The following is a 23,891-nucleotide window of genomic DNA, read 5'->3' as shown; positions in this document are numbered from 1 at the left end:
TCTCTGAAGTGCTCAAGGATCCTTTTCAAACCAGTCCTGTCTGTTAGGCTATCTGTTGTAGGAACGTTGGTGCTTTGTGTGTGGACAGGACACTACCTATTGAAGTGTGCCAGCCCCTCCCATTGCTCCCTGCCTAGGAAGATCCATCAGAATGCAGATGAATGCAGATGGGTTCTCTGAATGTAGATGTGCCTCACTTGCCTGGGTTTGTGGCTGTCAAATGTACAAAGTGTAGCCGCCACCCACCCAGACGTGTTTTGGAGACAGGCTGTCAGGAACATACAGCAGTAAGTGCAGAGAAATATCCACTTTCTAAAATTGGCTTTCGTAAAACAGTAATGTTAAGTTCAACTTGACCAGTCGGGAGGATTTATCATTACCATTCCAAAGATATGAAAAATGGGAAAAAGCTTCTCCTCTCTGATTAGGAATTACAGCTTAAACGTTTATTAAGGAATTCCCAATGCTGTATGAGAGGGGTAGGCCGTACAGTAGTGAAAAACGAAATAAGCAGTTTGTCACAACCAGGTCATGCAAAATATAAAAGTACATGTCGTACCTTTTACTTACACAGCACCCTGAACTTAGGGTGACTTGGGTCCTACCTTTGGAGTGACCTATATGTAATAAAGGGGAGCATAAGGCTTGGCAAGTAGTTTAAATGCCAAGTCGAAGAGGCCGTAAGCTGCACACCGAGGCATTGCAATGGCAGGCCTGAGACCGGTTTGAAAGGCTACTTCTCTGGGTGGCACAACCAGTGCCGCAGCCACTAGTAGCAATTAGATTATATTCCCTGGGTATATGGTATGCCCCTTTACATGGGACTTACTAGTAAATCAAATATGCCAATCCGGTGTACACCAATGTCATCATGTTCAGGGGAGAAGCACATGCACTTTAGCACTGGTTAGCAGTGTTAAAGGGCTCAGAGTCCTAAAGCCAACAAAGAGTTCAGCACAAAGAAGAGGAAGAAGGCAAAATGTTTGGGGTGACCCTTCAGAGAGGGCCATTTTCCAACACACACCAAGGTGGTGACGACCGGCCGAATGGAAGTGTGATGAATTCATACGTTTGGTCCTTTCAGACACAGTGGAGGAATCTGCAATGGGGCTGAAAGATTGGGATGGTCAGGTAGGTTTTCTTCGGGTCTGGACGCACCATCCATCGAATGGTTGGAGTACATCCTGCAGAAGTTGGACTCCTCCATCTTGAAGTGGCAGTACACGATTCTTTATTGAACTCTGAGGTTGATCACTGGCCTTTGGCCCCCGCCACGCTTGTCGACCAAGAAGAGTTTGCTTATGAAACCAGAGGGGTATGGTATGTGGCCCCTTTGTTGAGAAGGTCCTGGACCTGTGCGTCTGAGAGTGAAACCAGAAGGGTATGGTATGTGGCCCCTTTGTCGAGAAGGGCCTGGACCTGTGCGTCTGAGAGTGCTCTCCGTCATGGAAAACCATAGCAGATGAGGAGTGGTCTCCTGTCTTGAGAACCCACAGAACTCTATCTGTAAACCATGAACGATCTGAAAGACCTATGCATCCATTGTGAGAGACACCAACCTGTGAGAAAATTGTGCAAGACAGCCCCTACCCTTAGATAGGAAGAAGGGTGCACACTTGAGGTTATTGAAAGAGCTGGAGGCCTGTCCTCTGTAACCACCTCTGCCCTGGAGCTGCTGGACTCTGGTAGGATAAAAGTTTGCAAACCAGGCTTTATCCTGGTTCTGTCTGCGTCCAGAGCCTTTCCCCTGGGAGAGGGGTTGAGAGGAAAAGCGGCCAGCCAAGAAGCCCCTGCCACGGCCACCCCCTGGAAAACCAAGGGTGAAAGATACGCTTAATAGATGTTTGGGCCTTGACAGTGGATGAAAAGGTGGCCAGCATCTACCCCCCCCCCAACCCCCCCCCAAGCTCCTTTTTCAAAGAGACCCCCCCCTCCGAGAAAGCCAGGTCCCCAAACTTGAGGTCCACCTTGATGAGCAGGGAGCGACAACGCTCTGTGGATATGGCACAGTGGGAGTTCCTTGAAAAGATTATGGATCTTTGGGCCAGCCGAGAGGACCTTGGGGGAAATCGGAGAACCGGAAACCTTGGCATCCTCCACTATGTCCAAGATTTTGGTTAATGGCCCTACCATGTCCAGGAGTTTTCCCTGGCATGAGCCCTTTCTTGGGTTCTTTGACAAATTTGGCAAAGATAGTGGCCATCCTCGTATTAATTTCGGGGGTAAGGGCTACCTTCCCCTCCAATGATGGTCTGTTACATTCCACACGGAGGTGACTGCATGTCTCCTTTTCCAGAGGCTTACATAGCTGGCCTGTAACGCCACTTAGTCACTGGAGTCAATTCCAGAGAGTGCGGGTGTACTATATCTTCAGGGTCCAACATGTCCGACATCTTGTTAGTATGGGGTTGGTCGGATGTGTCATTGGAAGCAGTAGAGCACCAAGGCCGCGAGGGGCCTGGCTCCTCATTTGAGTCCCTGTGTGAATAGTCCACGTCCCCAACATCTGCAGAAACTGATTTATTGCAGTCCAACAGTTCGTCAGCCGGTCCCAGGGCAAATAGAATACAACACTGCCGTGTAAGAAACGCAGGGAAACTCCTGCGGCCAGAATAACAAAGAAACCGCAATTAAGACCAAAAAGAGTCACAAAATCAAATGCATGTAATAAAAATATTGGCAAATCTCAAGTAAGAGGAAGAGTAAAGAAAGCAGCACTCATCTGCATCTGCTGAGCAGCGAAGTAAAGAGACCGCATGGACAGAGACTATGGACTATGTTATGACTGCTATTACGTGATTGGGTGTTGTAGTCTCCCATGAACATTTGGGAATGTTCATTTTCTTCACACTAAGCTAATGTTAATATGGTTGCTGTGGATTTTATAATCAGTGAAGTAAAGATTATAAAGAATAATCCTGGCCTCGGGTCCTGACATAGAATCTTAAACTGACAGTCATAGAAAAATAGTACATGTAGAAGAAGTGCCCCCTATAGCATACAGTGGCAAATAACTTAAGCATGGACTGGTCAATATTCAGCCCTGCCATGACAGTGGTCTCTATTCAGTTGGGACTGGTCCATACAGAGGCTTTGGAGACTTGTAGTTTTCAGTTTTCTTGTCAGTTTAGATCTGGGGTCCTGTTATTGATTGGATGCAGTGGTCATGGGTGGATCTTAGTACGCAGCAAAAAAGAAAGAGATGATGCTGAATTGTGACCTATTGCTGTGTCATCCTAAAGAGGCAATCAGTGCAAATTGTTGTTGTGACAGATCATAGGGGGAAATAGGAGCAACATACCCACTTGGAAGCCTAGTTTAGAGGCAAAATAAGACTGGATCTTCAGCCTCACCAGTCCAACTCTGTTTCTCTGCTTGTGTGTGCTGCTGTAAAATAGCACGTATTGTTTCAGCTCTAATCAATTTCCAATGCATGCTTCCCACAGGTCCCCTGATGGCGAACGCATGACTGTGCTATATGACTACGAGACTGTGAAGAATATCGACTGCTATGGTGCTGACTTTTGTGTGAAGGTGAAGGATGGCATGCGGTACTGGAACATGAGCGTCCAATGGTGGCTCTCGCAGTACATCTACAAGAACTCGCCCGTCAAGTCCTTCATATTTGGGTGAGAAGCGGATACTCTAGGTATCAGACTATCCCCGCAGGCAGGGTGTGCTCTAAGTGGCGGCTCCTCAGTTAAGGCTTTTAAGCAGTGTGACTAAAGAAAAAATAAAATGATAATAGCTTTAAGTTATTATCATTTAATTTTTTCCTATTGTTGTGGCAGCTTTGCTGGTGAAACAGGGCAGGGCTGGTCTTCTCTGCTGCTGGGAGGGGAGGAGTGGTTTGCATTCCCTAAAGTGCGCATGAATATTTGGCCGGACCTCTGGGGCCGGCCAAACATTCATGTGCACTTTGCATGTTCTCCATGCAGGCTATATTACAGCCTTCATGGAGAACATGCCCAGCCTCCCGTTTCCTGGCTGAGCGCGGATACACAGCACTCAGACCAATCACAAGACTGCAGTGTTGTGATTGGCTATCTGGAGACATGGAGCTGGGTGCATTCTGCTACCTGCCCTGGAAGTGGGGGTAGAAAGGAGGAACAGGAGGAGGCAGTGGCAGGTGGCAGCGGCAGCAGAAGACAAGTAAGTGTGTATTTTGAGTTTAATTCCTTTCCCTCCTCCACCGCCGCACCGCCTTCAAATACCAGCCGTCACTGGGTGCTCTACAAACTGGATTTTGTTTCTCTAAATAAGGTGTGGTCTACTTAATACAGACAGTCCCAGCAAATGGGTTTTATTTTACTTCTCTCAAAAGGCCGAAAACTCTCCTATATATGTACTCTGCCTCAGCATGCATTAACACTTAATAAAAGATTGCACCATCCGGCAGTGTTTGTAGTTTACCTGTAGTTGCGCCTAAAGTTGGAAGGCACTCTACAGAATAACAGAGTACCTACAGAATAACAGAGTATCTACCTTGAACAGCACCGAACCACGATCTAGATTACAATTGCACTTCTAAAATAATTTACAATACAACAGTTACTTGGACAACTCAAAATGCACGTTTACCTGCAAAACTCAACTCAGTGTATGTTGTGACAGACCTCTCTGCCTGTTGTAAATGATCAAATGATCAGAACTTTTGAACAAATCAAGCTTTTAATATTCTTGAAAAACAATATTTTTGTACCAAATGAATTCCCTAGAGGAACTGGACTCAATTTTCGAGATATATAGCAATCTTCAAACTTAAATTACTGAATATTGACACACAACCTACCAGATCCTATTTTGTTCATCTTGAGATTCTGTTCAGGTAGAGGATCCTGCATCTTTAGAGTGAATAGATTATAGTGTGGTGCCTTTTAATCTTAAAGTATCAATGCAACCTCTCTCTAATAGCGACACATTCCTAAAACAAGATGGAAACTGTAGACCACTGTAACTGGTAATATTAATAATCCAGTTCCGCTCCTCGCACCACATGTAAACAGTATGTTTTGTGGCCAAACTGCTCAAACGGTCCGTTTCAATCATCAGGACATTATTAATAACCTCAAACTAATTCTTCCCTTAAACCAGACAGTGAGTGTATATGAGATATCTACTAATAACAAATGGTGTTCTTCTTACATGAAGAAGTGCAAACGTGGACGTCCACCAACTTAAAAGATTCTGAAGAAATGGCTACTGTTCCACTTTTATACAATTACTACTAAACTAACATATTACAACACCTCCGGTACTTCTAAAATGTGTTTAACCTATGTCAAATCACATGTCACCAAACAGTTCTAAGAAATTATTTAGGATTGTCTCCAAGTCAACCACTGGCCTCAGTCTATTATTGCTCCTTCCAAAAAACACTGTTTATGTTCTTATTATCGATGAGGGTGAGTCTAGTCATAGACTGTTCTCACTCTTCCAGGTCTTCCAGGGCCTCCTTTAGTAGCCATAGTGGCAGGTACGCATATAGCGATAGTGACAATGCAGTCATGCTACTCTGTCATTGTCTTTGCAATTGGCCCTTCTTGAGGGCAGGAATCTTAGTACTGCTATTGCTCTTTCCTAAAATGTCCTTGTGGGGAAGGGTGATTAGCGAACTGTGCACAATTAGCAAATTCCTCAAGGACATCTTTGCCCTTGTTCCTGCATTTGCTGTGCAGTGTAGGCACATGGCAAAGTTGTTACTTCATTTGCAAAGAAGCCATACCATAAATATTTCAGGCTATTTCAGTCCCCTCTAGATTGCCTTAGGGCATACACTCAGACTTCACCGGTGAGTTAGCCCCTAACTGACTACTCAAAACGTGTTTCCGGGCTTGTACCAATGCCTGTTTAACTTGTACACTAGCACCACGGTGTACACCATTTCTTTACATGCCAGTGCTGATACCTTCTGTAGTGGCGCCATTCTGAGATTTGATTCCAATACCGATCTGGAACCCCAAACTGCTTCACGGCTCTGTTGCACTAAAACATCACAAAGGCGCAATTAATTGTTAAACAGCCAGACACCAACCCTAGGCTGCTGATTTAACACCAATGCTACCAGAAGCTAGAGTTTGCAATATTCAAAGATTGGCTTCTGTCTGAAAGAACCGCAGTGAATGAGTCTGGTTAGGAGTGTGTTGCACGAGAACAGCATACCTTATTCTACAATCTGGATGACCTATTGGTCCAGTGCTATGGCCCTCCAGGCCTGTAGAAAGGAGAACACCCATGCTCCCAAAGGCTGCATATGCTTCTTCAGGCAGGGGAAGCTAAAGCAGCTTTACAAGTGGTGAAGGGGAAGAGGAGAAGAATTGTTGTCTGACTGCTCCTACCTTTGCTACTGCCTGTGTATTGCTTAAGAAGCTGGTTCTGTTGCTGAAGGGATGGCGTTGAGGAAAATTGAAGCCCTTCAAGAAGCCTCAAAATGTTTGGAATTGGCAGTAGTCTTTTGTTAGAGACTGATAGTCAAAGGAAATGGCCACTGCTTAAATAGCAGAATCCACTTTGGCACCAAAATGTCTTGCTCCATCGAGCAGCTTGTCCATATCCGCTGCTTGTACGTCCCTGGAGAAGCCAGTTGATATGAGCCAGGCATTCCTTCTAATGGCCACATCAGAGCCCCCAGCTCTGATCACTGAGTCTCCAGTATCCAGACCAGCTCTAGTAACCTGTCTGAAAGCATCCTTCCCATCACAAACAACCTCCACAAAGTAGTCCGCCTGGTGATCTGGTAAATTCGGTACCAATAATTGTGACATATTACGTCAAGCTGGGCTACACCTCCCCAACAAACATACTGCATTTTAGAGTGGAGTGCCAAACTGGCTGCAGGAAAGATCTTCTTTCTTACTACCTCGAGCTTCCTTGACTCTGTCCAGTAGGGACCACCAAGAAAGAACCAGGGTTTTGTCTTGCAGTGGAGTCCTGTAGAATCAGGTTTTCTGGAGAAAGATGAATGTACGAAAAAGCTGGATTCCCAGCATCTGGTCTAGAATGCCTGGGATCAAATTATTTACTGCAGTGGCTGATGTGTGCTTTTCCCATGTAATTTTCCATTCCTAACTTCATAAATATGGGCATCTGGTTCGATGATAAATTTTCTTTTGATAGCCAAATCACTGCACTTGAAGGGAAATCTTTTGGGCTACTAAAAACCGTTAAGAAAATATATTACGCTCCACCAGGGTCTGCTCAAAAAAAGTAGTCCAAGATGTGATTATTACCAGGCTGGACTACTGTAATGCACTCTACCTAGTTGTGTCTCAATCACGAATGAGCAGACTTCATGGTATACAGAATGCTGCGGCACGATTGCTGCAGAATCTTCCAAAATGTGCTTCTATCGGGGCTGCACTTAGCAAGTTGCACTGGCTCCCGATGAGGCAGAGAATTGCATTTAAAGCCTACTGCTACAAGGCCTTATTCAACAATGGACAACACTATCTGCGGATCTTTGATCAAGCCTCTCGTTCCATGTAGGAATCCTAGATTTGCTGATACCAAGTTCGCCACTGTTCCTAAAGACAAAAGAGTCTGAATTGGTGGCAGCTCCTTCAGCTACCTGGCACCCAAAATATGGAATTCTCTTGCCCCTTATAGTCCGTCAGGCTCCTTGTGAAGCTCTTCTCAGTAAGAAGTTAAAAGCAGTTTTTTTTAGGTCTGGTTGACAATTTCTACAGCTTTTAGTGCATTCTTCTCTCACGGGAGTCAGGATCTTAGCGCTGGGACACTTCATATGAAGTAGCTATGCGCTCTACAAATCTTACCGTTATTATCATTATTATTAATTATTACTGTGTCCGTGAAGGCCTCATTTAAAGGCATTAGGAACTCAAGGGTTGGTGTACCAATGGTTAGGGTATTTGACTTTGCCTTGACAGTGGGTAAGGGAAGCTCTAGAACACTCTGCGGGCAGGGCCGGCTTTAGCACTGGTGTTGCCCGGTACAACAGTCTTTTTTGCCCCCACCTCCCAACTCAATGATCTCCTGCTTCATGATTTTCTTCACCACCTCCCTTCAACAGTGCCCTTCATCTTTCCATAGCCCCTCTCTCAGATACATTTGATTTGTTTGCTAGCATTACTCATACCAGTGTACAGTGTTTCAGAGCACTTTACATCACACACACATTATATAGAGACAATGAATCATGTGCTTGTAAATCAGTCTATGGGAAACGTTACATAGCACAATGCAATGAGGATTACACTGCGTAGGAATCGCATGTCGTCCATACCAGTAGGCAGTATATTTTAAGATAGTTTGGTCTAAAGAAGCACAGAGTCCGGATTTAAAGGTACTACAGTGGTTGATGGTTGGCTTTACTAATAAGAATATATTTCTACCCAAAATAACCCTTTTTAGCAACCTTAGAATAATGAAGCACTGGGGTAAAACCATATTCTGACCTATAACATGCAGCTCTTAAATGATAGTTCATTGGTCACTATGTTATATTAGGCTTGTAATTTATGAACTGCAAGTAACAATAGGATCTCTGTGACAGATGCAATGACCTCCTGAACTATCCACCTTAAATACAGTTCAGTAATCTGCATGCTACAGTTCTTTGCAGCAGGCTTATTTTCCTGTCTTTAGGCTAGCAAAAATAAGCTTTAGGAAGCGCATTTTTATTGGCGTTTGGAAGGTCACATTTATTGAAATGCTTTTGAAAGGAAGGGAGGCAAAGCATGATGTCACATTTACACGTCATTCATCAAGACAGAAAAGTTATGTTCGAGGCATGTAAGCTGTAGATCACATGCTGTGCATAGCCTGCTATCAGTGTTGGGTCTGGATGATTGCACTTTGTTTTTGTTCGAAGAAGTCTTTTCCAGTCACGAGGTAGGTGATTCCACCTTTCTGTGATAGTGCGCATGGGCATCGACTCCATTGTTAGATTGTTTTATTTCCACCATCTGGTTCGGATGTGAATTGCTGCGCTCCGGTTCGGCACCGTTTCTCGGGTTCCCTTTGACATGCAATCCACTACGCTCGACGGTATCGTTTTGATCGCAATTCTCATTCTCCGCCTATTGTTTACAATCAAATATCTTCGATCAGAAAACTCGTGGTGGGCCGTTGGGCCTACCCGCTCTGGGCTCACTAGCAGTCCATGGAACGGATCAATTCAAGCTCTGTCCCGGGTGTCGTTCCAAGTTTCCGCGCACGAACCTGCACGAAGTGTGCAATCTCTGTCTCCATAACACGGCGAGAAAGACTGCGACACATGGTATTTGTTTAGATCAAAGAAGACGCTTTGTGACCGTTGGGCTTGACGACACAAGATGCAACACCAAGGCGGCTCCGTATGTGACATCTTCGGCCATGATTCCAACCGAGAAAAAACACACCCTCAACGAGCTGTAGAAGAGGAACATATCTCCGTGTCTGAGGCCAACTCCGACATGGCAGAAAAGGAGCAAGTTACAACGGGTTAGCGTACAGTGAGTACAGAAACCCCCTTGCCCCAACAACCAAAAACAAAAAAGGCTCCGGTCCTTCCTCTGTCTGCCCTCACTGAAAGACCAAGAAAAGCCTTCCGGCTCTGGCTCGAGTCAGCCCTATGCAGGCGCTGAGCCGAAATCCAAGCACGTCCTCGTCCATGTTCCATCTTTGTCAAAGCCTAAATCTTCGGTACGGAAGAGTTCGGAGCTGAACATTTTGATGCCGAAAACTGCAAGTAAAGATAAAAAGACTCCGACAAAAGAACCTCGGTCCAATGTTCCACCTTCCGATCCGAAAAAAAAATGAACTGGTTATTCACCCAGATACTGGACATTTTCATGCCAAATTGCCTGAAAAAAGGAAATTGGTCCAACAGGATGAGCACCACATGCCCCTGAAGAAAAGGAATGTGGGTACAAACCCTTTACCACCTTATGTGCCACCTCCTTCGCTTACTAATCCTCAATTACTCATCACACCCACAAATTCACCCCCACCACGATCACCTGACCCACAGGATGAAGGGGATGGGGATGGAGATGAGGATAAGCCACAAGATGTTTGCACATGTGAGGATTATGATACTGATCCACACACAGATACTGACCCTGACTTATATCCGTCTAGGCCATTACCACCTGACGACAATGTAGGCTACATTGAGTTTCTTAATAGGGCTGCCCATTACCATGGCGTGGAACTACATAAGGAGACTTTAGAGAAGGACTTCTTGTTTGAGATCTTAACGTACACATACCCTACCAATGCTTAAAGGGATGAGGGATGCTTAAGCATGCAAATTAGGTTTTTAAAGATCCTGTAAGGGCAAGAATCATCATGCCCAGGATTGAAAAGAAATGTAAGCCAGCACCTTCTGACCCAGTCTACATCGAGGGTCAGCTGCCCCTAGACTCTCTTGTGGTTTCTAATGCTCGCAAGAGAGCTAACTCACAGACCACAGGTGAGGCCCCTCCTCCTGATAAAGAGTCCAAGTTAATTGATGTCTCCGGCAAAAGGGTAGCCTCACAAGCAGCTAATCACTGGCGCATTGTTAATGCTCAGGCTTTGCTAGCCAGATATGATGGGGCTCATTACGATGAGCTAGAAAATGTTATGTAATTTCTGCCTGATGTGCACAAATCTAAGGTAAATGATCTCATCCAGGAGGCCAAACTTGTCACCAATACCTCCATCAAGTGCGCATTCGATGCAGCAGACTCATCAGAGTGCACAATAAACACCAGCGTACTGCTACGTAGACACGCATGGTTGAGCATTTCAGGTTTCAAACCTGAGGTGTAGACCTCCATTCTCAATCAGCCTTTTGATAAGGAACACCTCCTTGGTCCAGCAGTTGACACCTCGCTGGAAAAAATGGAAAAGGACACTGAGGTCGCAAAGTCCATGGGGGCTTTACAGTTACCTACGAGTAGGGGTTCCTTTTGGCACTCCTTTTACAAGGTGGCTCCAAAAAATATTACCGCAGAAAATCCCTCCTCCTCTTACAAGGGCAACAACCAATCGCCCTTATCAAGAGGCTATTTTAGAGGAGGTTTTAAAAGGAAACAAAGGTAAGGGAAGAGGCAGAGGCAACTCCACAGGCACTTCCACCGTAAATAACGAACAGTGACTTCCTTCCGCTACCCCCTATCATTCCACTCCTGTAGGGGGACGTCTCTCTCAATTTTTTCCCTGTCTGGAGCACCATCCCTTCAGACAGATGAGTTTTACAAAGTATCCAATATGGTTAATGCCTGGAACTTACAGACACTCCCCCAAACATTCTTCCAAGATCACACACATTATCACAGGAACCTCTTACCCTTCTAAAAAATAACAAAAAAGGTTCTCTTTGTTGGAGAAAGAAGGGATAAAATCAGTCCCACTAAGACATCAAAGGACCGGGGTATACTCCCTGTACTTCTTAATTCCCAAAAAGGACAGCTCTCTCAGGCCTATACTAGACCTCAGAGAACTAAATCTATACATTCAGTCGGACCACTTCCACATGGTCACTCTCCACCAAGTTCTCCCGCTCGTTCAACAAGGGGACTTTCTGTCCACTATGGACTTCAAGGATGCCTATTTCCATGTCCCAATACATCCTGCTCACCACAAATAACTCAGGTTTATAGTAGCGGATGTATGATGCTACATCGCGCACCAACACATCGCGGGATTTAACACCGCGGCTAAGACATCGCACAGGGCAACACTCTGCCCTCTGTTATATCGCACGCCTTTACAACGCGAATGCGTGCATTCCTATTGGCAAGGCTGCAATATCGTAGACGCCTACATCGCATGTCACCACAACGCATGTACATGTATTAGAATCTAATACATGTACCCGCCCCTAACCCTTGGCCCCCATTGCCCCCTCCCTTCCTCCCCACGACGCTAAATCTTGTATTTCTATTTCCTCACATTTTCATTTTTTTACACTAAATACTGCACGTAAGCAGAAGTCAGGCTACTATTCTAACGTGAGTGTGGCGGCATAAATGATTCTATTAACCTAGTTCAGCGGTATGTTCGTTCCTCATCCCCGCAGCTGGCACTTTGCCTGTTATATGATGATTATGCCTTAAGTCTCAGGGTACGAGTTACCGTAAAGGGGCCTGTTACATATCTTTGGTGTTGAGAAATAATTGTGCACTTCACAATTATTGCCTTCGCGCTACCCGTAGAATGATCGAGAACATCTTCTCAGATGTTTCAGCTTGGTTAGAGATATGATAGACTGTATATTGTTTCCCAAAAGAAAAGATTTCCTGAAATATCAAAATTAATGAAAATAATTGATGTTCTACAACAACAAAGGAGAACGTCTCGCACCTGGTTCAATATTCACCAAACAGAAGCAAAGAATCCTCCCAGTTTTTTGCTTTTAATAAAGTGCACGTTTCACAATTTTATAAGCTTGGAAATTCGATAGGGTGAGTTGGAGGGAAAAATGGTGCATTGTTTTGATTAGATTTTCTTGAAAGAGGTCATCTTTCCGTATTATGAAATTTTATTCTGCTGCATAACACTTGCATACCTTTCACCTATTCTGAAACACCGCTCACCCTGCACACTCACCCACCATTTACTGTGCACAGTCACCCTGACATTGTACAGGCAGTCTGATACTGCTCACCCACCACTTACACAGTCCACCATCCAGCCACCCATCCATCTGCCAACCCATCATGCATCTATCCATCTACCCACCCACCCATCATGCATCCATCCATCCATCATTCATTCATTCATTCATGCATCCACCCATCATTCATCCATCCACCCATCATTCATCCATCCACCCATCATTCATTCATGCATCTATCCACCCATCATTCATTCATGCATCTATCCACCCATCCACCCACCCACCCACCCATGCACCATCCGGCCACCCATCCACCTATCCATCCACCCATCCACCTATCCATCCAGCACGCCATCCAGCCTCCCATCCAGCCTCCCATCCATCCACCCATCATGGATCCATCCATCAGACCACATCCTCTTCCTGTCATCGAGGTGGTGTTAATACACTGTTTATTAAATCTTATCATCTGCGCTGTAACCCCCCAAAAAACATTGGTACACACCTTGGCATCAATAGCCACTGTTTATGAATTAAAAAATATATAGCCACTGCTGATTAAATATTAACCTCTGTGCAGCTAATCCAGTGTTTATTAAATATGATCATGTGCGCTGTTAATACAGTGGTTAGTAAATATTAACATCTGCGCTGTAATGAAATAATAAATACATAAAAGAACATAGCCACTGTTTATTAAATATGAAATTGTGCACTGTAAATGACTTGATATGAGGCTCGAACCTTGTTTGATAGCACCAAAGTCGACAGAGCTATCAGTCACACCACATCCTCTTCCTGTCATTGAGGCGGTGTTAATACACTATTTATTAAATATTATCATCTGCGCTGTAACCCCTATGCTGATTAAGTATTAACCTCTGCGCTGTTAATACACTGTTTATTAAATATTATCATGTGCATGTTTATTTTATTAAATATCATGTGCGCGCTCTTGTTGTCGATGTTAATCCAGTGTTTATTAAATATCATCATGTGCGCATATAGACAAATATTATCATGTGCGCTGAATAGCCAAATATTATAATGTGCGCTGTATATCCAAATATTATCATGTGCGCTGTATAGCCACTGTTTATGAAATATTCCTCATACAGTAATTATAAAATATTAACATGTGCGCGCTGTTGTTGTCGCTGTTAATACAGTCGCTGTTAATACACTAGCCACTGTTAATAGCCACTGGTTATGAAAGATTAGTGATTACTAATACAGTGATTATTAAATATTATCATGTGCGCGCTGTTGCTAGCCACTGTTTATGAAAGATTACAAAATATTAAGAAAAATGTAGCCACTGCTGATTAAATATTAACTTCTGCGCTGTAATGAAATTATAAATACATAAAAGGACATAGTCACTGTTTATTAAATATGAAATTGTGCGCTGTAATGACTTGATATGAGGGGTTCATAGGAGGCTCGAACCTTGTTTGATAGCACCAAAGTCGGCAGAGCTATCCGTCAGACCACATGCTCTTCCTGGCATTGAGGGGTGTTAATACACTGTGTATTGAATATTACCATCTGCGCTGAAGCTGTTGCCACTGTTTATGAAAGATTAGTGATTCTCATACAGGGATTATGAAATATTATCACGTGCGCCTCTTGCTAGTCACTGTATATGAAAGCTATGAACGCTTATGTTTATTTAAGCTCTTGTTTCGCTTAAATATTAACCTCTGCGCAGCTAATCCAGTGTTTACACCCCTTCTCTAACACCCCTTGGCATCGCTAGCGATGTAAATGTTATTGCGATGTAGTGCCATGCGTCTGTATAACAAGCGTTGTGATGACGGCCGCGATGTAATAGTCGCGTTGCGATGGCAGCGCGATGCGATACATTCGCTGTAATGGGTGTTTCCCATAGTAGCGGGCCAGCACGATCAGTTCAAGGTGCTCCCATTCAGAGTAACTACTGCACCCAGAGTTTTCACCAAGTGCTTGGCAGTAGTGTCAGGTCATCTCCGAAGACCACACATTCACGTCTTCACATATCTGGATGACTGGCTCATGAAAGCCAGTTCGCAACAAAGCTGTCTCCGTCACACTCACAAAACAGTGCAGTTGCTCCATGATCTTGGATTCACAGTGAACCTGTCCAAGTCCCATCTACAGCCAACTTAACACACAGGCATATCTGGGAGTCACAATAGACACACAAAAAGCTTTGGCCTACCCCCAATCCGACCAGAATCCGCAACATGCAGACTCTACTCTGCCAGTTTCGGCCACAACACTCCTTGCCAGCTCGAGTGTTCATGCAGTTACTAGGGATGATGGTGTCTGCAATGCTTCCCATGCGCCCCCTTCAGGAGTGCTTAGCACGTCAGTGGAACCAGGCTCAGGGTCTTTTATCAGATCTAGTGTTGTTGGACGGCCGCACCCATTGCTCTCTGCAGTGGTGGAATACATAAAACCTTTCAAGAGGGAGGCCCTTCATAGACCCGGTTCCTCAGATAGTGCTAACAGCAGGCGCATTGCTCACTGGTTGGGGAGCTCATCTACAGACGCATACAATTCAGGGCATGTGGAGCATGCAGCAAAAGCAGCTTTACATACATCATCTAGAGCTGCTAACGATTTTTCTAGCGCTCAAAGCATTTCAAGTTCATCTAGTAGACAAAGCTGTCCTGATCCGTGCAGACCACATGAAAGCAATGTACTACATATAAAAACAGGAGGGCACACACTCTCCAGATGTCACAACTAGCACAGACCATCTGGAGATGGGCAATACGTCACAACACGTTTCTTCTTGCAGAACACCTACCAGGAGTAAACAATTGGATTGCAGATCTGCTCAGTCGTTAAAGAAAACAGATCCATGAATGGGAACTCCACCCTCAAGTTCTCCTCCCATTCTTTCAAATGGGGGGTGTTCCGGACATAGATCTGTTCGCCACAAACCTAAACACAAAATACCCAAGCTTTGCATCCAGACATCCACACCCATTGTCCAAGGGCAATGCACAATGGAGGAATTGGTCAGGGATATTTCCCTACGCTCAGACAGGTGTACCTGACATTCATCCTAGTTGCTCCCACATGACCCCGACAACCCTGGTTCACAACCCTGTTGGAGCTTTCAGTAGTTGCTCACCAAAAACTACACCTCACTCCCAATCGTCTCCCTCAGAGCCATGGAGAGATAAGACATTCCGATCCCAGCCATCTCAATCTTGCGATCTGACACCTCAAATCTTCGAGTTTGGCTACCTTAATCTTTCTCCAGACAGCATAAATATTATCAAAGAGGCTAGACATCCTACCACAGGGGCATGCTATGCAGCAAAGTGAAAGCCATTTGTGATATACCGCAATAGCAATCAAATAGATCCACTGGACGCTTCAGGTCAAAACATAATTTGCTATTTACTATATCTGCAGTGTTCCAATTTAGCGTACTCTTCCCTACATTAACATCTTGCTGCAATAGCTGCATATCTCCAGAACAGACATCTGTCTCTTTTTAGAGTACCTGTCATTAAATCATTTATGGAGGGGCTTAAAAGAATCATTCCTCCAAGAACTTCCACCTGATCCTGTGTGGAATCTCCACATTGTCCTCACCAGGCTAATGGGTCCACCCTTTGAGCCATTGCATGGATGTGAAATACAATTTCTCACTTGGAAGGTAGCTTTCCTCATAGCTATCACATCTCTAAGAAGAGTGGGAGAGCTTCAGGCACTAACCATAGGAGAACCATTCTTACAAATACACCAAAACAAAGTGGTTCTTCAGACAACCCCTATATTTCTACCAAAGGTCATTTCTGCCTTTCATATCAACCAATCTGTTTAGGTGCCTGTGTTTTTCCCTCAACTGGATTCTGTGGTAGAACATGTGTTACACACTTTAGATGTGAAAAGAGCAATTCTTTACTATATAGAAAGGACGAAACCTTTCTGCAAGACAAAACAACTGTTTGTCGCTTATGCTCCACCACATAAAGGCAATCCTATATCAAAATCAGACATTGCAAGGTGGATAGTCGAGTGCATTTAAATATGCTATGCAAAAACGAAAAGAACACTAACAAGGCCCCCCTAAAGCGCACTCCACACGCAAACTAGGGGCTTTTATGGCTTTCTCAGGAAATGTACCCATAGCTGATATTTGCAAAGCTGCATCATGGTCTATACCTCACACATTCACAAAACACTATTGTGTAGATGTGTTAGCAAGACTGCAAGCTAGTGTGGGCCAAGCAGTTTTACGTACACTATTTCAGACAACTGCAACAGCTACAGGTTAGCCACCACTTTGGGAGATAACTGCTTTATAGTCTATGCACAGCATGTGATCTACAGCTCACATGCCTCAAACAGGTGCATACTGGCTAAGTAACATTTTCCTTCACGTATGCAATTGCAATCTTCCTGTTCAATTTGGCTTTAATTCACACGTTAAACCTTTTACAGCATGCAGCAATTCTAAAACACTTTACTAAGTTAAATGTTACTTTTTATATTGCTTTTAAACACTGCTCCAAGTAAAATTTTAATTTCTATATTGCTATTTAAGAGCTGGCTTCCAGTTGTGACCAAACTGGCCTTTAATGCACTTCCTAACGCTGCTCACTCACATCATGGAAATAAAAGAAGGACAACGGTGCCCACTGCCAGCTTTTGGCTGCTGTGAACAGTGCTGATTTAGGAGCACAATTGGTGCCTCCCCAAGCTTGGCGCCCGTGCAGTCGCACCACCCTAAAGCCGGCCATGTTTGCAGCCTTACTCAGGACTGCTCAAGATGAAACTATCTCATTGGGTTCCCGCTCTAAGGGACAGTTCATATCTACATTGTGAGAAATGGCTAAACCACTAGCAAGCTATAGAGCTAAATTATCTGCTATGTCAGATGATGGGAGCCAGTTGTCTGCTTCACTGCTATCTTCTGAGTCATGTTTAATGGCATCAGGCTTCTGAATATGGTCAATATAATATCATTCAAGCCAAATAGCTCAAATATTGTGTGCCAGTAACACTAGCAGGAATATCCCTGCTACCCCTCCCTTTATCTTTCTTAGTCCACTATCCTCTGGGCTTTCCTACTCGATCTTTGCAGGATAGTTTAAGATTTTAACACCAGCGGCCCCAAAGGAGGTGCTGGTGATGCTGGCACCAGGGGGAGAAACACAGGCCCCTGCAGATCTTGTGGTGTATGTCGCCCCCCGCCCCCTCTCAACTCTTCAAAGAGCAACAACCATTCAGGGACCCTCATTCAGCCCATGGCCAATGAATATCTGAGATATGTGCAACTTCGGGGGGTGGGGGTGGTTTATCACATTCTGCGGGGGCAAGGGGGGCTCATCACATTCTGCAGGGGAGGGGCCCCCAGTATTTTGGGTAAAACCACTGCTGGACTGGTGGTGCCAGAATTGGCATTGGTGGCTCATGAGACCGCACTGGGGTGAGGTCATCTGTCAAAGGCCTCAAGGCCAGGATGTTTCCAGAACGCGCAGGGGTTCTATCTGAGACATAAGCCACCGGCGAAGGACAAGTCAGTAGGATTTGAATGGAGTCCAACAATTCCAGTGGGGCCCGCAAGTGTGCCAGAGAGGATTGACTCTTATGCAAATATTTCCATCATGGCATGTAAAAAGAAAACTGGAGAAGCCCCCTGTTCTGGGAATTCTGGATTGGCCAGAGGTGGAGCCATGACTGGTGCCGGTGAATGAAGAGCAGGATAGGACTAAGGGGCACGCTTCGGGTCCTAAGGGGAAAAATCTCCACCAGTTCGGACTAAGAAGGGGACTCCACAGTGGGTAGAAAACATCAGGGTTACTTGCCTTTTGATAACAATTGAGACCTTTGATGGTGTCAGTGAAGGAGATGGCTTGGATTGATATCTAGACCCAGAACATGAATGGCGAGGAGTCAAAGGCTCATTGCGGGGCAAGACCATGAAAAGCTTGGCTATGTGCTCCTTAATGGCTCTGGGGTACATGAAGCCGCACATATCGTACAGGTTTGAGTCGTGGGTTGACCCCAAACACCCCAAACCCGCTGCATGTGTGTCTGAAATGGAGATTTGTTTGTTACAGTTCTAAATGGGCCTTTACCTTGACTCATTAGAGGGAGCCATCCTCAAGCACTTCACTTTTTGTAGTACTTTAAGAAAAGATGAAGGTACTGAAAAATGAAGGAGATTGACGTCGAAGGGTGCAAAAAAAAAGTAACAGACATTAGTGTGCTGGGGTGGGAGCTTGATAGCTCCAGTGACATCACCAAGGCATTGTCTCTGGTGCTCAGACAGAGCATGTCTTCCCCTACTGGCACTAAAGAGATACGAAAAATAACAGGATCCAGTTTGTCACCAAGGGATATACAACAATTGAGGAATCTGGAATTAAAATAATCCATCAGAAACAGCTTCTGGCATGTGGCAGGTGCGAACTACTCCTCTGGCTAAATCTGTATATTTTAAAGAAATTATAAAGGCATTCAACACCTAAAGCTATTTTAGCCAGAGCTAAAAAAGCTAAGCACTGTAGCGCACTAACGAATGGCAAAATGTTGCTCAGTCATCAAGCATGGTTGAGGAATGCTTTTTTATACTAAATGAAAAGCAATCCTTGTTTCTAATACAGATACCAAACCTCTGTGTTAGGCACAGCTGTACTACTTCAGTGTCCTCTGAACAGCTTTTGCAGGCACTTATTTTAGGCATTTCAGCTGTCTCAAAACTCTCACATTAGAATGATGTGCCACTGAAATGTTACATACTATTGGAGACGCCCCAAGAGTTCTCCATACTGACCGTACCTTAAATGTGCTCTGAAGTAGCCAAAAGCCAGCATTCTCGCACTATACAGACAAAATTGATTGACAGAAACATCTTGGGGACATGGTGTGCACCACTCACTTTAGAACATGGGCCCCGTTAACAAAGTTACTAGGTTGTACAGTGGACCATTCAAGCCTGCTTTTAGTGCTCCCGAGGCACTTCTTGATTAGAGAAACAGTGGCTTATGCTTGAGTGGGCACTAAAGAAATGAAGGAAAAAAACAAAAACACTTACCTGCTGGCCGGCCGGCCCCCTTCTCTTGATCTACTTTGGCTACTCCATCGACAGCAGGAAGCAGGAACTAGTAAGCACACAGGCTCCCAGACGCCTAACCAATCACAATGCTGCCTTACAGCGGTATTGTGATTGGTCTGAGCACCGTCATTCGGTACTTGGAGAGGGACTGAGAGACTGCATGCTCTCCACCCAGGCTGTGCATTACAGGCAGTGGAGAACATGAAAAGTGCGCATGACTGTTTGGCTGAGCCAAGAAGGCTGGCCAAACCGTCATGCGCACTTTAGAGTGTGCTCACCTCTTCTACCCCTGGCCCCTGCTCTGACCTGCCCAGCCCCGCACCTAAGCAGGAAAAGAAAACTAAAATGATAATTACATTGGTTATTATCATTTTAGTTTCCCTTTTTAAACTGCTCACAGAGCAGTGGGCGATCCTCTTCCACCTTAGTTGAGGAGCCACCTCTGCCTATCCGCTGATTTCAGTTTCTCACATGTGTTATCTGTTTTTTGCTTGTTTGCTTCTTGATGCTTCTATTTTTGTTTGGACGCATGCTTTAATTTTGATTCAAATTACTGTGTTTATGAATAATTGCGGGAATTGGAATTCCTGTTTGCTTTTCTTACATTTTAATTATTGTTTGTATGTGATCCCGACTTCACTTTTCAATAAATGTTAAGACCAGCTTCTCTGGCTTGGACATGCTACATTTACTAAGACTCTCCAAGCAGGCTAGGGGTATACTCCATTTCTTGAGGCTTTCCCAGTATTTTAATTTACAGTCTCTGACTTTGTGCGTCCTTCCTTCCATTGCAGGAGTGCCTGGACCATGCTGATCAGTGCTTACTGGCACGGCATCCATCCCGGCTACTACCTGAGCTTCCTGACCATCCCTCTCTGCCTAGCTGCTGAAGGCGCCATGGAGGCTGGGCTGCGGCACCGTCTGTCAGACTCTGGAAAGCTTGCATTCGATTGGGTCCATTGGTTCCTGAAGATGCGGTCGTACGACTACATGTGCATGGGTTTTGTGCTGCTCACTTATTCTGACACCATGCGTTATTGGCACTCCATCTACTTTTCAGTCCACCTGCTAGCTTTGGCACTACTGGTGACCGGTCGGATCCTGGCTGCCACCTCCCCACGCAGTCCACGGCGGAGCCATGAAGAGTCAGGCAGGGACAAGCCTGAAAAGTCCCTCCAAGGGTAACTTTCAGTGAGAGCGATAGAGAAACATGGCTAGTTAGGAATGTACAGCTATGCTCAATACTCCCTTCAGGCCCAACAACCCTAGTGTGCCAAGCCTAACCCATGCAGATTTATACGTATCAGTGTGTGAAGCGCATTACCCTCTCCTGCCGAAGGGTAAAGGAAAATTATTTATGCCGGTTGGGAGTAACTGGCTTAACCTTATCAAGAGGTCAGGTCAACTGATGGGAAATTTGTAAATATTCTGTGCGTGTCTAAAACCGAGTTAGAGCAGAGCTGATTTTATGTAATCTCACATGAGGCCAACTCTACTCCAACCCCACTGACCTTTAAAAGGCACAGTCTGTGACAGACGATGTCAATCCCTGCTGGCCTTTAAGGAAGTGTTCTGGCTTCACCCTCTGGCGCAACCCAGACCCATTTCATTATACTTAAAATAGAGGATTCATCTGTCTTCCTTCATAGCTTCGCAGTTGCCCCATATTAAATGTGAAACCTTCAGCCAATCTTGGTTTTACTGCTTAGAGCATTGCACTTGTAATGAGAAAGGGATGCTACTATTGCTAGCATGCATGGTACACCTGGATAGATATTCCAGACTAAAGACCATATAAAAGCTATGTTTCGTTTAACAGGCTTTTTTTAGAAACCAGGAAGTAAACTGCTGCACACCTTCTTGAGTTAGCTCCCAGTGGTATTATGGGTCTTGTCTGTTGCGACAGCTATTCTACAGCTCTGTCTTGGGGCTGTTCCGTGAAGTACAGGCAGACCCTTCAGTCTGGACAGGTGTGTGTGTTGTGAAATATGATACTAGTGCGCTACAATTTCTTCATTCCTCCAAACTCAATCCAAGGTCACCACACATAGTGCAGACAGTACACCCAGGAACTCCTCAACATGCAGCCAAGCAAGTGGGCAGCCATCTTAATGGGTGTGAGTGCGTGCACAGGAAGTGTCTTAAATTCGCGATAGCTCGCAGAAGTATTTTCTTTCAAAAGGAACTGACTTTTAGGGTCTGGAGTTCACCGCCCTTAAAAGCAGCAGTATTACTAAAATCAACATGTCTAAGGGAGTGCATACCTTGTCCAATGTATTTGAATTGTTTTTATTTGTTTACTTGAAAACGGAACTCTGAAAGACTTTAAAGTTTATCCCATCACTTTACTGTATGTAGGAAATGTCTGCTCAGCCGTGCTATTCAGAAACATTACAGCCCTGTTGGAAAAAGGGGCCAGAATGCATTAGTGCAATATATACAGGTGGAGAGCGGGACCAAGGACGAGAACAGTCGATTGAGTTGTTATCATGAACAATTTTTACTTTTCATACCAAATTGTAAAAAAAACAAGAAGCATTTTTTTACCCAAATAAAATGTACGACTTGCAGTTTGAAAAATTAAGACAGGTAAACTTTGCAGCTGTGATGTGTTCATTGTGACTTGGAAAGTGGTAATCTACGTGGTGTTTCTGGTGTCTTTTTCTTTGACTCATATCTGACTCATCCCTCATTCCTATAGGAGACACCACCTGCGCGCACCTAACACTCTATTATCCAATTGTAATGCTGCTGGTTTGCTAACTGGCTAGTTAGTGCCTGCGACATTGTTTCGCTTGTATCATGACTCCATCCCATTTCCTACTGCTTCACGAGAGGCACCTGCATGCTGGTCAATCATCTTTTTTTCCTGTATGCTTGCTTTATTCAGGTATCGACTAAACACGGTCCAGTCTGGTCAATGCTCTAATGTTCTGCATCCATTCCACTGGTAAGCTGACCATTGTTGGATACGGTAGAACTGTGAAGGACCGAAGCCCATTGGTGGATTCCAAAGAAGAAAAAGCACGTGCCCTCTTCATGCCTCCATATACAGAGCACATTTGTGGGCCTAAAACCGGAGAGCAAAACATTGTGCGCCCTCTGTGCTTGCCAGGTGCACTGTTGAGATTTTAGTATCATATCGATTTTACAATTAAAGTAAACTATGCCCAAGACAATGAAATGGACAAGTAGACACACTGAGCACAGGCAAATTGTCTGCAGTGCAGACGCTAAGGAACCGATTGGTCAAATACCCCTGTGGTCAGAGCCAGAGTATTTTGAACACCAGGCATGGTACACCATTTAAGCCGCCCTCCCAATCCACTGTAGATTCCTGCGAAATACAGTTCCTTTTGCCATCACTGCAAGTGGTATCATTGACAACCCCTGTGTATAGAAAAGTCCTTGCGCCTTGACTTTTGGGAGGATGTAATGTTAGGATGTGTATTAAAGCTTACACTCCTTTCTCAAACTATGATTTCTGCAAAATATTAAGACACGATCTCCAGAAAATCCTCGTTACTTCCTGCTCCTGCTGGCCTCTCAACAAAGCAAATGCAAATTCAAACATTTCAAAGGAGCTTTTCTTTCACATAATTTCTGTCCCCTCCAAATGTGCATTTCTTAGCTATGTGTTTGCGAGAAAATGCAAGTTCTCTGATTAATTGAAATAGCAGACATCCCAATTGTTACCATTGGTTTCACACATGCTTCAGTGTGAATTTAGACTTTTCTCCTATTCAACAGATGGCCACTGAAGTACAATTTTAATATATTTAGGGGTATTGTTTTGTAACACTTTATAGCACTTCATACCCCAGCCCAAGGCGCCAATTTATATTTTCGAATGGGTAGCTCGGTACACTATGGGCGAGTGTGGTTAGGCTACTGTTTTCTATGTGTCAAGCATTTTGATCTAGTGTAGGAGTGATCAGATTGCTGCTCTTATCTTGGCTTCAGATGCTATGCTTGGCAGTGTGACTTATGAGGAGTCATTGCGCTAGACTGGCAAATTGTAGTTGTATATCACTGGCCACTATGGTGCTCTGGAGCCCCTCTATTATGACACTGGTTTTCTTGAAGTTTTCAATCTGCTTTCTGTCTGTGCTGATTATGCATTGACTTGTCTAAAGTATTAGGGTCAGGAAGGTGATGGAAAGGAAAATGAGGAGCGAGATCTGCCTTGATCATTCATGTTAAATGTGTCCTCTTTTATTGTGTAAATGTGGGTGTCTATTGGCTAATTGAATTACTTGATGGTTGCGTCTGTAGGGA

The 23,891-nt window shown here is 44.5% G+C and overlaps 1 protein-coding gene across 1 annotated transcript in view; it reads left to right on the top strand.

Annotated features, from left to right (window-relative positions):
* Positions 1-22,207, top strand: part of MBOAT7 (membrane bound acylglycerophosphatidylinositol O-acyltransferase MBOAT7) — a 131,987-nt gene extending 109,780 nt beyond the window's left edge. The window contains exons 7-8 of the mRNA XM_078655056.1: positions 3,447-3,629; positions 20,408-22,207. Coding sequence (XP_078511182.1) covers positions 3,447-3,629; positions 20,408-20,798 — 574 coding nt within the window. The 3' untranslated portion in view covers positions 20,799-22,207. The remainder of the gene's footprint in view (positions 1-3,446; positions 3,630-20,407) is intronic.
* The last annotated feature ends 1,684 nt before the right edge of the window (positions 22,208-23,891 follow it).

The sequence above is a fragment of the Lissotriton helveticus genome, chromosome 7, assembly GCF_964261635.1.
Source record: "Lissotriton helveticus chromosome 7, aLisHel1.1, whole genome shotgun sequence".
Taxonomy (NCBI): domain Eukaryota; kingdom Metazoa; phylum Chordata; class Amphibia; order Caudata; family Salamandridae; genus Lissotriton; species Lissotriton helveticus.
Note: the sequence above shows the minus strand (reverse complement) of the source record. Positions and strands in the feature narration are given on the sequence as shown.